The 17297-nt window shown below is 37.9% G+C and overlaps 1 protein-coding gene across 9 annotated transcripts in view; it reads left to right on the top strand.

The window, feature by feature from the left end:
- The window catches only part of tnca (tenascin Ca), a 133295-nt gene that overhangs the window by 82647 nt on the left and 33351 nt on the right, over nucleotides 1-17297 (top strand). For 4 of the 9 annotated variants that reach the window (XM_056457283.1, XM_056457282.1, XM_056457281.1 and 1 more), the window contains 4 exons: nucleotides 7720-7992; nucleotides 9877-10149; nucleotides 12760-13032; nucleotides 15275-15547. The exons of 4 other annotated variants lie outside the window; for them this stretch is intronic. In XM_056457283.1, coding sequence (XP_056313258.1) covers nucleotides 7720-7992; nucleotides 9877-10149; nucleotides 12760-13032; nucleotides 15275-15547 — 1092 coding nt within the window. The remainder of the gene's footprint in view (nucleotides 1-7719; nucleotides 7993-9876; nucleotides 10150-12759; nucleotides 13033-15274; nucleotides 15548-17297) is intronic. One more of the 9 variants, XM_056457284.1, reaches the window with a different exon arrangement.

The following is a 17297-nucleotide window of genomic DNA, read 5'->3' as shown; positions in this document are numbered from 1 at the left end:
CCAAAGCATATACAAACAATAAAAATAAATTTTTTTTAAGCTGTTCACAATATTATAACTATATTTACTATACATTACAGGGCTCGAAATTTACATTTTTTCTTGGTAGTACTGGTGCTCCTAACTTTAAAAATGTAGGCGCACCAACCAAAATTTTGTGGCTTCCACCAATTATCGCACTGTTACTACAAGTTTTATAAACAGATTTATTGCATTTGAAAATCAACACTAATCACAACTAACAAGCAAAAAAAATATATATATATGCATGCATGAGGAAAATATGTCTCAATGAAATCTCGTTATCACAAGAAAATACATTTTTATAACATAATTGAGTGACCAAAGGATACACGAACGGACCGCTCACCGGCCCTGCACACACTGCTTGACATGAGTTCATTAATGAATCTGTTAACGATAACTGTGCTGTGTTCTCACAGATGGTGTCTGATATTGCATATGCTTTTGACATATACCTTATTATTTGCATATGTCATTTTAATAGCAATACCGGTCTTTTCATGAGCTGCAATATTAGTTTCATCTTAGCCGGTGCAAGCCGTTTTGCAATGGTGAACGTGGTGTTAAATTTTACATATAGCTGCCACTTGTACAGCTGACAGCATCTGGCGATGAAATGAAGGATTAAACAGAACCTCTCATGCTTAAAATGTGTAGATGTGGCTAACAGTAACCTGGAAATTCTGTCCCACAGACTTTACAGTGAACGCTTTAGTTATTTTCATAGCGGACTTGAAGCCAATGGAAGTCTTTTATCCACTCTTGGAAAAGTGTAGATGGTGGATTAACATTCACCACATGATCAGTAATCAGATGTGCTATTATTTGTAGCTTTAGGTGTTTCTAAGACAAAATCTGTCAGTGTTGTTTTCATTCTCATCTTCAGCGCTTTAGATTTCGGCGGTTGTCGCTCCTTTCATCTGAAGACAAAAGGCGTTGACTGAGTGATTGACAGCTGCTTTTAGCCAATCCATTCGTGTTCAGTTCTTAGAGCAGTGGGCCAATAAGAAGAGCGCGAAGGCAGGACAAGCTTTGTGTGCCTTGTTTACTGTGGCAAGTTGACATGACAACAGTTTTAAACTGTCTCTGAGCGCTGCGTTTCAAGTACAAAGATGCATTCTGCCTGAACGTGTCCTAAATACTTTATGAATTCATCAGTAATATCTTTTTAAAAATCTGAAAATATTAGCTTTCACTTGTGATTCTGAAAAATATTTATTATAATCACTGAAAATTACACAATTTTTACATCACTCTCGCTACCCCTTGAAATTATTCTGCGACCCCCGCAGGGGTTGCGACTCCCAGTTTAAGAACCACTGCTGTAGACTATCAAAAAAATACATAGCTATCAGACATACTGTGAAAATGGGGGCTAATAATTGTGACTTCAACTGTATATAGTGCCAATAATATTGACCTTAAACTTGTTTTAAAAATGTAAAAGCTGCTTTATTCCAGCCAAACTAAATGAAAAATAAAAAATAAATTAAAGAATATTATTGCACTCTAAAAATGCTGGGTTGTTTCAGCCCAATTCTGGGTCTAATACGGACTAAACCAAGTGCTAGGTTCATTTTTGGAATTAAATGAATAGAACCCAATTCAACCCAATGTTTGGATAAGTTCACATTTTTCCCAATTTGGGATTAAATAACCCAACATTTCTTGGGTTATTTAATCCCAAACTGTAGATTATATACTGTAATTTTTGCACCATTAAACATAATCAAAGTCCCTTTAAGGCAAGTCATTTCACTTGGTGGCCATCTTTGAAACGCCTCTCGGGCATTCTGTCTGAGTGGGGAAACATCAAATTCTCCAAAACTGTGAGCCAAGCTTACGATTACATTACATATTTGGAATCACCAAATAAAATTAAACAACAACTGACTCATAATTTCCGTTTCTAAACATTCGATCAAACAACATCAGCATATTTTTCAGGTTGCCTAAGCTAATATGCATGCGCACTTGAAAGGAACGAGATCACGACACCAACCTCATTTATGGCCGTGTTACACCTAGTATGCATTACAGATAACAAAACCAAAAAACGTTTGTTTTCAAGTGCACTTGGTTCGTTTAAAAATACAGATATCAAGCTTTATGTGAATATATGTCTTATGTCTGTGAAGCAAGTATTCGATGAGATTCCAAGTGTGTTTGTTGACCACACAAACTGTGGTAAAAGCACACGCCTGGTCCGAGCTTCTCCCCTGGAGAAACATCAGTCCATAGCGATCGATGATTGGCTCCTGTACTAGTAGGCGGGGCTTCAGTCGCAATATTGACCGTTACACTTTTCACCATTCAAAATTATACGAGTGACACGTCTTGAGTATTCAATAGTCTTTAATATAACTTGGGGAAATATTTGAAGGGCTAATCATTTTCCCTTTAACTTATTTTTTTAACAATTATATAAATTTATACAAACTTAAAATTATGAGAAATTACCAAAACTGTAAGATGCATAGATTCACAGTTGTGAGAAATAAAGTTAAGTTGATAACTAAGAATTAAAAATAATGTTTTGTTGTAAGATTAAAAAAAAAGTCACAATTACAGGACAAGTTATTTTTTATTATACCTTTTTTTTAATCTCGACAGAAGCAAACTTTACTACTTTAGTCTCATTTGTGAATGCATTAGCTAATATGAACTAAGACAAAGGCTGTTTCTCAATATGCGTTCTTGTCTGTACTTGCGTTCTTGTGTCCTCGTGAAATGTCATCAACCGTCGCCGTTATGTTAAGACTCAAAGTTCACATCTTGCCAAGTACAGATAAATTTCCCGGATGTGTACTTGCTCTGCCCCTTTTGCCAAGGATGCATAGAGAGGTGACTTGTGCGAACTTGCGAAGCACAGGTATCCCAGAATGCATTGCAGCATAACCAGTGAAAGCTAATGGTGGAGGAGAAAACCCGCACAGTTTTAAGAAATACTCCTCTGTTGTGTTACAAAATAAAGTTTTAAGAGTTTTTCATGCGAGAATGTAGCTGTTTTAAACTCGAATCAGCAGTTTATTTATAAAGATAGCGCGTCTTTGGCGATGTGCCTCAGCTTATGCAGACTCTGACCCCCAGCCTGTCAGCGGGAGCTCCATCATCACCTCCCCCGCAGAGAGCAGCTTTACTTCAGCCAGTCCATCACGGATGTACCGCTGGATCTCATCTCTCTATTGAAGTTAATACATTATATTTAATACATATTGTGCATATCTAATGGACAGTCTTTGGTCTTTTAAATCTATTATTTGTTCTCAGGTGTATTATTTTGGCAGTGTTATTTTGTTATGTTTTATAATTGACTTTAAATATGCTACTGTGTTGTTCACTGTTTGTCTTTGTTTACCAAATTGACCAACGTTATCTTTATTTCCTATTATTCACGTCTTGTACTTTATACTTGGATAATGTCCATTGTAGTCTATTAAATCTGATGATAAAAGACAAGAGTCTACGTATAACCTATTTCCCTTCACATTTATGGTTATTTACGTTTATATTTTCTTAAATCAAAAATATTAATTCTTAACATTAATATAATATTAATTATAGGGCCGTGCTTTATATAATTCAGTCATTTTATTGTTAATGGACAGTGAAACCAATGAATCCGTGGTGAGGTAAGTGACATAAAGTGACATCCATTTGAAGAAGTACCCGACTTGTGTCCTCGCGTCCTCGGTAGTTCGTTCTTCCAAGTCCGAACTTTGCGTACTTGGTATTGAGAAACAGCCAATGCCTGTAGAACACACAAGACATGTCACTTGTATCTTTTTGAATGGGGAAAAGTGTAACTGTCAATATGATGAATAAAGCCCCGCCTACTAGTACAGGAGCCAATCATCGATCACTATATGGTGAATAAAGCCCGCCTTCTAGTAAAGGAACCAATCGTCGATTGCTATAGACTGACGATACGCTGGGGGAGGGGCCAGATGTGACTTTCTGCAGATTTTGTGTGATTTGGATTTGAAATTAACCGAGACCGTCATTGTTTAATTTTATTGGTAGGTGCTAATATGAAATTCAGTCGTAAGCTTGGCAAGCAGTTTTGGAGAATTTGATGTTTCTCCATTCAGACAGAATGCCCGTGCATATTGCCCGAGAGGCGTTTCAAAGATGGCCGCCGAGTGAAATAACTTGCCTTGAAGGGACTTTGACTTAGATTAAGATTTGACTGCAAGTGCACAATCAAGAACACTTCTTTTTTCCAGGGGATGTAAAATCTATGATCTACAATACCTTTTCCTCAGTCTTTCCTCTGTTTCTGGTCTTTTGAATTGTAGTTGGGAGCTGTGGTGTCAAGCAGGTGCTTCTGTGCTTTAACATTTCCTCTTCATTTATTTCACCCGAGCGTCTTTATTGCATGGTGCTGGAAAAAGTAATGCTTAACAATGTCCATAATAATCCATTGTGAAAGGACTTCTTTCTAACCTTTCTAACTTTGATTGTCACCATTACTGTTCCAGCCACTGTGTCGGTCCTGCCTCAAGCCTGATTGCATTGGGGAAATGTTGTGTTTCCATTCATTTCATTCCATCGAAATCAAAGCATACAATCACTGTGATCATTTCATCCAGCTGCCCACATGCATGGCATCACCGTCTCTCATACAGTATTTAAAGCATCGTGGTGAGTTTTGATCTGCTGCAGTGATTGCAACATATTTCATCTCTTGAATATGATTCATTGTGAGCTCTCATCATCTAGCTCTATCATTACACATGCCTTTTGATTTGATGTAGGAGCAATGTGTATAAGGGACATACTTTTGAGTTTAACTGAGAAGAGTTACACTAAAGGACATACTTTTTGATTTCTTAGTGATTTGGAGATTTTTTTTTTATGTCAGGGATTCCCAAACATTTTATTTTATTTTCAGAATTGTTGAATTTTTTTGAGCCAAGTACTGCATTTACTTGAAATATGACATTTATATTTTAATAATTTAACACATTTGCATGATTATTGTTATATGCAGGTAAACAAATAAGTCCAATTGAATGTATTACTCTATCATTTATTTAGATTTTTGTTATATTATTTTATATAAGTAAAAATTTATATAATTATTTTATGTAATATGTTGTATATTATTCAGGTTTCAATATTCATAATAATTAAGATTAATGATAATGATAATGATGATAATAATAATAAAAAATAATAATAATAATAATTATTAGTATTATTATTATTATTATTATTAGAGGCAGTCAGATATATAGCATTAATATTAATAATACTACTACTAATAATTATAATAATAGTGTAATAATAATAATAATCATTATCATTATTGTTTTATATATATATATATATGTGTGTGTATGTATGTATGTATGTGTGTTAGATATGTGTATGTGTGTATGTATATGTGTATATATATATGTATATGTGTGTTACATATACATGTATGTAATATAATATTATAATAATGAATTATTATTATTAGAGGCAATTAGAGGCAATCAAACCAATTATTATTATTATTATTATAAGAGGCAAGCAGACCCATTATTATTATAATTATTATCATTAATATATAATATATATATATTAATATATATTATTAGAGGCAATCAAACCAATTATTATTATTATTATTATTATAAGAGGCAAGCAGACCCATTATTATTATAATTATTATCATTAATATATAATATATATATTAATATATATTATTAGAGGCAATCAAACCAATTATTTATTATTATTATTATTATTATTATTATTATTATATTATTATATCATTATTAATAATATAAAAGCTATCAGACTAATTAACTCATTCATTAACATGTCTGATTTTTTAGCATGTAATTCCACATTTATTCCCGTTCACAGAAATGACTGCTGTCATGTTTTCACATATTAATTTCTGAGCACCATCTAATCTATTAACATCTCTAAACAAAAACAAAAAACAGATTATCCTAAAGTTTGGACTGGAAATAATCAAAGATTGGCATGGAAACCAATATGTATTCTTTATTGCTTTATAAAGATTGCTTTATATGCACTAACACCAACCTGTTTTGACACTACAGTGAACAAAAATATATATTTCTTTAAAAGCAAAAATGTTTCCATAACTGAGCAATCAATCCTTATCAGTGTTTTCTTTGTTTTTTGTAATTATTGTTCTCTTGTGTTTCTGGGCATTTTAATTACTATATGATGGGTCATGTTTGACATGCAAAAAAAAATGTTGGATATTTGTATATTCTATTTGTACAGTCAGTGTAATGCATTTTAATGCATTAGTCAGTATTCATAAAAAAAATAGTTGTTCTTATAGGGGTGTGCAATATTGCTCTTAATAAGAAGCTTTTATGCATGCCTATGATAATTATCATTTCATGCCATTCACTCGGTTATGTCAGTATATATTGATCGCTATATATATATATATATATCTCCATGCCTAATATACGATGTTTTTTTTTTAATAAATTGTTAAAATTTGGTATTTGCTATGCAGCAGGTATGTACACTATGATTTTATATAAAAGTCATTATAAAGAGTCATATGACTAAAAAGTGGCCATAAACGAATATTTTCTCAATTCCACTGAGTAGCGGCTTGGACCCGGAAACAGTATTCCACACGTCACTACTTAACAAGTTTATACATGGCCGGGCTGCTATAGCCAAACCTTTGCTCACTCGTGCCAAACATTGGTTTCAATGGTGCCAGCAGCAAAAATCTTGGGCTGTGGACAATGTGAAACAAGTATTTTTCTCTGAAATTGTTCTCTTCACTGTCTTTCCCACATTGGGTGAGTTATTGTGTGGAGAAGCCCCAAAGAAGCTTACAACCCAGACTGTTGAATGCCCAGAGTGAAGCATGACAGTGGATCAGTGACGGTTTGGGCTGCAATTTCATGGCATTCGCTAGACCTAATGCTTGTGCTAGATCGGTGCATCACTGCCAAGGACTACCGAACCATTTTGGAGGACCATGTGGACCCAAATGGTTTAAACATTGTATCCCGAAGGCGGTGTCGTGTATTAGGATAATGCACTAATACACACAGCAAGACTGGTGACTGAGAGATTTGATGAACATGAAAGTGAAGTTGCACATCTCCCATGGCCTGCACAGGCACCAGATCTAAATATTATTGAGCCATATTGGGGTGTTTTGAAGGAACGAGTCAGAAAACTTTTTTTTTTTATCAGGAAACGCATCATGTAGAAACCTGGCCACTATTCTGCTAGAGGAATCCCTTTGGCCACTGTGCAGGACTTGTATCTGTCATTTGGCCACTGTGCAGGACTTGTATCTGTTATTTGGCCACTGTGCAGGACTTGTATCTGTCATTTCCAAGACCAATTGATGCTGTATTGGCTGCAAAAGGAGACTCTACACCATAATAGTAGCCAGGCTTTTCAGTTTAATTGTCCAACCCAGCCTTGTCCAGCCCCCTTGTAGTTGTCATTAGCATGCATAAACTCATGCCCCATGTCATGATTAAAAAGGTGTCTTATGAACACCCCGTTTAAGTGTTTCTGTCGCAAATTCAATGACATAGTCACATATTTTCTTAGATAACACTTATTGCACACCTCTTATAATTACAGTAAGTAACTTCGACACATAATCTACCAGACGTTAATCAACTAAGCAAATACTTGAGTGAGTGCGACTGCTGTGGCAATAACAGTTTCTCCCTTTAGATAGAGCTCCAGCGGTGGGCAATCTGTATGTGTCTAATGTAACATCACAGAGCTTCTTCATTTCATGGAATGACACGAAGGGAGATATTGAGCGCTTTGTCCTGGAGATTATAGACTCCAGCTGGCAGCAGGAGCCGGTTGAGTATAATCTGTCTCAGAGCATTCAGTCGTATGAGATCACTGGGCTACGGCCGACTACTGACTATATAGCTTACCTCACTGGAGTGATAAAGGGAAGGAGAACAGATTCGGTCAGTGCTGTCGCCTCCACAGGTAACTGAGATTCTGCTTTCCTTGCTGTTTTCCCCCGTTTGTTTGATTGATGAGGTCCTAAAGGAATAGTTCACACAAAAATGAAAATTACCCATAATTTACTCACCCTCAAGCCATCCTCTGTGTATATGACTTTTTTTGGTCAGACAAACACAGTCAGAATAGTTTAAAATTTTATTCTGCCTCTTCCATGCTGTATAATGGTGTTGAAGAGTGATTTTAATTTTGTTGCTTCAAAAAGCGCATAAAACTGTCATCAAACAAACCCATACGCCGCTAGGGGGTTAACGCATGTCTTTTTTAAATTATAAACTTCAGTCACTGACTTCTGTTCCAAATGCACTTTTTTTTTTAAAGAGCTAGAATAAAAGCTTGAACAAAATTTTTAAATGCTCCAACTGTGGCCATCTGACAAATAGTACATTTAAATTGAAGATGGCTTGAGAGTGAGTAGATTATAAGGTAATCATTTAAAGTCAGCATGAAATGGAAGATTGTCCCACTACAAGACTGATACTCCCACCCTAAAGATCTGATATTCCCCCTGTAAATGACTGATAGCCCCACCCTAAAGGAGTGATAACCCCATCCAAAATGACTGATAGCCCCACCCTAAATGACTGATAGCCCCACCCTAAAGGACTGATAGCCCCACCCTAAAAGACTGATAGCCCCACCCTAAAAGACTGATAGCCCCACCCTAAAAGTCTGATAGCCCCACCCTAAAGCACTAATAGCCCCACCCTAAAAGACTGATAGCCCCACCCTAAAAGTCTGATAGCCCCACCCTAAAGGACTGATAGCTCCACCCTAAAGCACTAATAGCCCCACCCTAAAAGACTGATAGCCTCACCCTAAAGTATTGATAGCCCCACGCTATAAGAATGATTGCCCCACCCTAAAGGACTGATAGTCCCACTCTAAAGGACAGATAGCCCCACCCTAAAGGACTGATAGTACCACCCTAAAGAACTGATAGCCCCACCCTACAAGACTGATAGTCCCACCCTAAAGGACGGATAGCCTCCCCCTAAAGGACTGATAGTCCCACCCTAAAGGAATGATAGTCCCACTCTAAAGGACTGATAGTCCCACTCTAAAGGACAGATAGCCCCACCCTAAAGGACTGATAGTCCCACCCTAACGGACTGATAGCCCCACCCTATAAGACTGATAGTCCCACCCTAAAGGACTGATAGCCCAACCCTAATGGACTGATAGCCTCACCCTACAAGACTGATACTCCCACCCTAAAGAACTGATATCCCCCCTCTAAAGAACTGATAGCCCCACTCTAACAGACTAATAGCCCCCCTCTAAAGAACTGATAGTCCCACCCTAACGGACTGATAGCCCCACCCTATAAGACTGATAGTCTCACCCTAAAGGACTGATAGCCCAACCCTAATGGACTGATAGTCCCACCCTAAAGAACAAATAGTCCCACCCTAAAGGTCTGATAGCCCCACACTAAAAGATAAATAGTCCCACCTTAAAGGACCGAGAGCCCCACCCTAAAGGACCAATGGCCCCTCCCTAAAAGACAAATAGTCCCACCCTAAATGCTATCCATGTGTCCAGTAGTGAAGAAAGTTAAAATAGTTAATGCAAATGAGTTTTTTAAATAATGAAGTGCACAGGTAAGTTGTTTATAACCAGCACTACTACATGTATAAGAAAAGTACATTTCATGCTCACTTTAACTTCTACCTATAAATCAGTTTTGGAGTGACATGTGACTGATTTCTGTGTGAACTACCCCTTTAAAATCAAGACTGCTTTGTTAGTCAGGCCCACAGTTAGCATGGACAGATGTGTACAACCACAGGCAGCAGAGAAACAAGCATTAAATGAATGGTCACGGCTGGCTTTCTCCCCCTGTAGCGGCCGAGCCTGACTTGTCTGGACTAGTTGTTTCAAACGTAACCTCAGACTCATTGTCGCTCTCCTGGCGGACGGGAGAGAAGGCCTTTGATAACTTTATAGTGGAGGTCAGAGAGTCTGCTTTGCCCACGCAGGCGACGGGGCGAATGTTTGGGGCAGGTGTTCGCTCCGCGGTGCTGAACGGCCTGAGAGGAAACACCACATATCAGATCAAGCTGTACGCCACGGTCGCTGGTGCCAACACTGATGCCCTCACCACTGTAGTGACCACAGGTACAGCAGCGCATCATTCTGACTTGCTATTATTTATAATCGCAAAAGAATCTGCATGATGGTGGGTTTTTGGGGGGAATTACAATAATGATTCAAGTCAGAATTCAAAGAAAAGCATTCAGACAAATCTAAAAGTAAACACCACATATCAGATCAGAATGTAGTCATAATTGCAACTCAAAATATTGATTAATATTATTATTCCTAAGCAAAAATAAACTTCCATGCTAATAAACTTCAGGGGCCTCATGTACAAAGACTTGCGTTGAATCAATACTAAAACATTGCGCATGGACAAATCTGTAAATGTGCATATGCATAAAAATATCAGACGTATGAAACACTGCGTACGCAGAATCCCACGCATATTCTCTTTGTACATCCGAATGAACGTGAACTGAGCGCACATTCACGAGTGCAAAACCCCTTCCTGCCTCCTCCCCCTAATAAATATGGTAATGACTCTACTTTGGCAAAACCAAATGAAAAAGCAATGGCAAAAGCAAGCAAGCGGAGAAACTTCACAGAATGTGAATTGGAGGTGCTCCTATCAGAGGTAGACCGGAGATAAATGGTGTTATTTGCCAGTTTGTCCTCCGGAATTAATAACAAAAGAAGAAAAAAAAGAGTGGGAGAGTTTAGCTGACTTGGTTAACGCAGTGGGGTCTGAACATCGCACTGTGGGTGAATTAAAAAAGTAATGGTCCGATCACTCCGATATAAAGGTCAGGTTAAGAGGAAAACTTCGGCGCACCGTTAAAGTGTGGACCAAACAGGCAGGGGAACAGGAGATGCTAAACTAACACCCTTTGAGGAGTGAGTTGCCTCAATTGCGGGCGACACTTTACTGTCTGGAGTAGTATCCGTGTCTGCGGGAGACACAGATGTATAAGAGGAACACTTTGTTAGGGCGGTATAGCAGCACACCTTCGCCCTTATCAAGGCAGCGCCACGGGCATTTCAACTGCCTAATTGCCCGCTGACCAAGTGCGAGAGTGGGCATTATTGTATCTGCGCTCTTGGTCAGTTTGTGGGTTGTTGAGGGGGGTTAACAGCCACGTCTTTAATGGATAACCACTGTCTCCTAATATGCAGTTAAATAATTATGCTCAATAAAATTAAAATTCAAAAACTTAGCTGGAATAATCAACAACATTTATTTATAAAGCACATTTAAAAGCAACCAAGGTTGACCAAAGTGCTGAAGACAGAGAAGCAGAATATAAAAGAAACATTTAACAAATAAAGCAATTAAACGGTTATCAAGAAGTATTAAACAAGAGAAAATAGATAGGTCTTTAAAACAGACTTAAACACAGAAATGGAGGGGGAAAGTCTAATAATATTCTTAAATATAATTACTCACCAAGAAGCTTATTGTTTCTGATTGTTTCTGATTCTGAAGCTGATTGTTCAGTTAAACTTAGGAGAACTGCTTTTGGACAATCAGTTTTTTCAGTTAAAGCAGCAGAAAGATGGAATAAAATACCAGTGTATATCAGAGAGAGTACCACTGCTATCATTCTAAAATTCTTCTTAATATTTGGCTTAAACAAACTCAGATATGCAGCCACTGATTTGACTTCATTTTATTGACAATGATGTATTGTACTGTAAGTGTTTATTGTATTATTTTTTTACTGTTAAACTTCCTACCCAGGGGCTACAGATGTAAATTAGCTTTATAGCTAACTCTGGCACAACATGTCATGTTGTACATTGTCCCTGTATGTATACATACATACATGCATGCATAAATAAATAAATAAATACATACATACATACATACATACAAACATACATACATACATACATACATACATAAATAAAGCCACCCATCGCTCACCCTGCCACCTTGGAGCCTCAAATGTCCTCTAATAAGGCCAACACTGCCATTGCCATAGACTAAGGGTTGTATACATTTGCAAATGGTTTTATATGTTCTAAATCACACCATTTGGGAAAAAAATATATATAATAATAATAATAATTAACCCATTTTATCAATTATAAATGAATAACAATGTTTTTCACATGTGTTGGTGCGATACTTTGTAGTATACAATTTAACATAATAGAAGTCGCCAATGAAAATAAAACAAACACACACAAGAAAAATACACGTACGCCAGACATGAAGTTGGCGTGTACCAACGCACATTCTCATGTTCATTTTGTTTAGTTTAGTTTATTTGTTTACAGGGTCAATGCACATTAATAAACATTAAACACTGTAAAATGTGCCAGAATTAGCCAAGAATGGCTATTTTTCATCTGTAGACCCCTTACAGAATGTTAAAAAGTCACACCTAAAATAGAAGCACAGAATAATAACATAAAATACACTTTCATATATAAAATACAATTAAAAAGTAAAAAACGTAAATTTCATTGCTAGTAAATCCAAACGCGAGCGTGAAACCTAGCGTACGCAACGTTTTTGTGCGTACGCAGCGTTGATACATGAGGCCTCAGATCTGCACTTTCTGGTTTCTCACACAAACTGAGTGCTGATTTCTGTTAGAATCTCTGTTTACTGCAGCTTTGAGGAAAATAACCCTCAATTTTCCTCCAGATTTATACCAACCCCCAATGCTTTCTCTCTCACAGAGCCTAAGCCTGAACTGGGCCGTGTTGTTGTGTCTGAGCGGCAGGCCAGTAGCTTGACTCTGTCCTGGAGCACATTGTCAGGCCACTTTGATGGCTTCGCTGCTCGAGTCTCAGACCGAGAGCAGCTTTATGATGTTGTAGAGCTCAGGCTGTCAGGCACAGAGAGGAACACGAGCATCCAGGGTCTCGTGGACTCCACGGTCTATGATATAATGTTTTATGGTCTGTCTCGTGGCCGGCAAACTCCATCAATTTACTTCAATACCAGTACAGGTACTGTGCAAGTTTTTCATGCTTCTGTCAGGACAGAACTAACACTTTCACTAAGGGTTAGTTATATCCTTTGTCGTTTTAGTCATTCTTTTTAACACACTTACATGCACTAAAAATATACATCATTTTGATGACTCTGAAGGTATTTTTACGTTTTGTGACTGATATTGAAGTAAAATATGCTTTAAAAATGCTTTTAAATATAAAAACACAGTTAAATAAGTAATGAAAACAAATATTTGTACTGTAACTTAAGCATTCAGACTCGCAAATGTGAAAAAATCTGCCCAAAAATTACCTCATATATAAAAACCCAAATCAGAAAAAGTTGGGACAGTATGGAAAACGCAAATAATAAAAAAAAGAAAGTAGGGATTTCCAAATTTACTTGACAAAACACCATTAATTACTATGTTCCTCCTGATTTTTATTGTGATGAAAGTGATGTAGTGTTTCAGGTGTAATTTTGGCCCTGTTTACTGTAATTTCCGTCCACACTACGCTGGAGTTTCCGAGCGCCGAAAACGGAGCATTTTTTGGAAACGCTGTAGAGGCCGTTTTCATTCTAAACGCTGCTGCTCTGTCTCAGTGTGGATGGGGGAAAACGGAAGACATCTGCAAATGGAGGCGAGGCTGCAGACATTCGCCAATCTTATTTGGTGCTTTTTCCTCAATATTAAGTAGCCTACACACAGTTCAGTCTTGCATCCTCTCCTTGTAAGTTCAGACTTCACAAGTTTGATATGAAAAACATATGGTTTGCATTGTCTTGTTGAAATATGCATGGACGTCCCTGAAAAGGAGGCAGCATATTGTGCTTCAAAATCTCTGTGTACTTTTCAGCACTAATGGTTTCCATCACAGAAGTGCAAGTTACCTTTGCCAAGGGCAAACACAACCCCATACCCTCACAGACCCTGGCTTTTGGACTTGTTGCTGGTAACACTCTGGATGATCCTTTTCTTCTTTGGTCCGGAGCACACGTCATCCATTTCTCCCCAAAAATACCTGAAACACTGATTCATCTGACCACATCTGGTCTATCCCAAATGCCTCTGAACCCAGAATACCCGCTTCTTGACACTGTTAACATAGGGCTTCCTTTTGGCACAGTACAGTTTTAATTGGTGTTTGTGGATGTAACTACATATTGTGGTACTTGACAAAGGTGCCAAAGTAGTCCTGAGCCCATGTGGTGATATGGCTTACAGATTAATGACGAATCTTGATGCAGTGCCGCCTGGGGATCAGTTGTTCAGTTTATGCTTGCACCCTTGTCCTTTACGCACTGAAATTCCTCCAGATTCCTTGAATCTTTCAAGGATATTCTGCACTTTTGAAAGTGAGATGTCCAAAGGTCTTCCTGTCTTTCTTTAAGGAACATTGGTTTTAAACATTTCAATAATTTTCCTACATATTTTGGCAAACTGGCGATCCGCGGCCCATCTTTGCTCCTAAAGGACTAGACCTTTCTTGGATGCAGCATTTGTACCAAATCATATTTATAATCACCTGTTGACATCACCTGTTTCACATCACATCATAATTTAACCAATTGACCTGATTACCAGCCCTACATTGCTCCTGTCCCAATTTTTTTTGGAATGTGTTGCAGGTCTGAAAGACAGGAAAGTATGAATATTTACAAATGAAAATGAAGTTGACCAGACAAACATATTTTGTGTTTATATTTTCAGCAATGAAATACAAGTCCAAGTACATTTGGAAATCACTACTTTTTTATTTACGTTTTCCATACTGCCCCAACTCCCCTTTTTTAATTGGTGCAGATGGACTTTTGACACTCTTTTCTTTCCATTTTCTTATGCTGAATGCAGATATATATCAATTGGCTTGTCTTTTGGTCTTCAGGTGCATTTTCAATTTTCAATTAAAACATCTGACCACTCATCAGAAAAACAAACTAAACTTGCAGTGTGGAAACTCCTTTTTACATCAGTCTGACCCCATTTGCTCAATTTCCATTAACACAGACGTATGTTTAGATCAATCCATTCCAGTGTATCCTTATGCATGCGATTGATAGCACTCGATTATTTTACTCAAGAAAACCGACGACAGAAAGCTCATACAAACCAACAAGTAACATCTGACAAATAACAAGCTATTATTTTAACCTTGCAATCACTGCAGAATCAATTATACATCCTCACCCTGTATTGTCCCCTCCTATAACGCTGCAACTTCGGGCCCCGAATGAATCCTGTGACTCGTAACCCAGCGTCGTTACCTAAAGTGGAAAACCTGACCGTTTGGGACGTTACCCCGTATGGCTTTCGGGTGTCCTGGGACGCAGATTCGGGCTTCAGTCATTTTCAGGTAAAGGTGTCAGACTCTGGGCAGCTGCTGGAGCCGCAGGAGGTGGTAGTGCCGGGGAACGAGGCCTCGCTGGAGGTTTTGGGCCTGATAACTGGCATTGGCTATGAGGTCAGTGTGACCGGGGTGTCTGGGACTGGGTTACGCTCTCGTCCCATCACCACAGTGGCTGTTACAGGTACTGCTCTCTGCTTTATTTGACTGCATGACACTCCTGCACCTCAGAGCTTTCACTGCTTGCAATTTTTTATGTTGTTGATTATCAAAATGTTTTATAGTTTGATAGATTTCGCTGTTCACTGTCCGAGGTTTGTATGCACAAGACATGGTCAAGATTGATATATTGAACGGCATGACAGAACATCCAGTTGACATTTTATTATATATTTGTTTGAGTAAAGGAGGCGACACAGTGGTTAAGTGGTTAGCACTGTTGCCTCACAGCAAGACGGTCGCTGGTTCGAGCTGAGCCAGTTGGCGTTTCTGTATGGAGTTTGCATGTGTTGGGATGGGTTTCCTCCGGGCGCTCCAGTTTCATTGTGAATTGAATAAGCTAAATTGGCCGTAGTGTATGTAAGTGAAAGAGTGTTTATGGATGTTTCCCAATACTGGGTTGCAGCTGGAAGGGCATCCGCTGTGTAAAACATTTGCTGGATGCTTCAAATATGTCTTCTTTGCATTGTACTCATTGACTGATCTAAAGACACAAATATTAGGGGGGAAAGGTACACAGACCTGTAACAAATTGAAAAACATGTCCTGTGTTTACACTCAATATTATCAATAGTGCGACAGATTATGATCAGCATGATGTAAGCTTTATTTGGGATACTCCTACACAATTACTGTACCTTCTCCACACTCTCCATCAGTCAGAGTCATGTAAGAAAATACACGCTTCACTGGTCTCATTTCCTCAAAAATATGAGCATATGCATGTCTGATGCCATATTTAAACTGTGTTTTCCATAAGTGCCCCTATTATTATGCTACAGTATATTAAATGTTCCAAAAACTCAAATTCTTATCCAAAAGGTTTAGATAAATATAAGGTGTGTTTTTTTTGTGTGCAGTGTTTGAAACAATTGGTTACACAATCCAGTCTCCATAATCAATGCCTTTCTCAGAGCCCACTCTGCTTTGGTCAGATGCAAGGATATTATAGTTAACGAAAACGAACGAAAAAAATGAAAACTAAAATGTAAAATAACTGTCGTTAACTGAAATAAAAATAAAAACAAGAGTTTTTCAAAAAACTAGAACTAACTAAAACTGTATTGTGTACATACAAAACTAACAGAAACTAACTAGAATTATAGCAAAAACCTCCTTCGTTTTCGTATTTGTAAATGTATTTAATACATAATCCTACTGTAAGCCTTTTGGAAGTAAATCTATTTACTCCGCGCTGCAGGTGTTTGACCCGCACAGCACCTCAGAGTCTGTAGTCCTGCTGCCATTGACCAGAACGAGCCGGTTCTCCTCCAGTCATCCTCGCTGTTGCTCCCGCGACAAAAACAACGAGTGGACATCACAGCAGCACGGTGACAGCATTAAATACAGAGACTTAAAACTATTACTTTAACACGTTTGTGCCCAATAATGGGTTTTATCTCTGTATCGCGATCGCGAATGAATCTTTTTAACCGGATCTTCTAAGTGAACCGGTTGAATTTGTTCACCTAATCGAGCTGAATCATTTGAAACGATTCGCGTCTCCAATAAGGACTCGTCCACAAACTACTTACTTTTTAACAAGCCTAATACCCCCTCTAACTCTAAATAATCCAATATATGCTCTTATTTAGTTATCAGAACAGTGACGCTACACTAAGATCAAATTTGAGAAGGGGTTAACCGATAAAACTGCGCATGCGTGATTCAGTGAACCAAGCACAAACAGTACACGACAGCCTGCTGTGACTGAA

The sequence above is a fragment of the Danio aesculapii genome, chromosome 5, assembly GCF_903798145.1.
Source record: "Danio aesculapii chromosome 5, fDanAes4.1, whole genome shotgun sequence".
Taxonomy (NCBI): Eukaryota; Metazoa; Chordata; class Actinopteri; order Cypriniformes; family Danionidae; genus Danio; species Danio aesculapii.
This window is presented reverse-complemented; position numbering and strand designations above follow the sequence as displayed.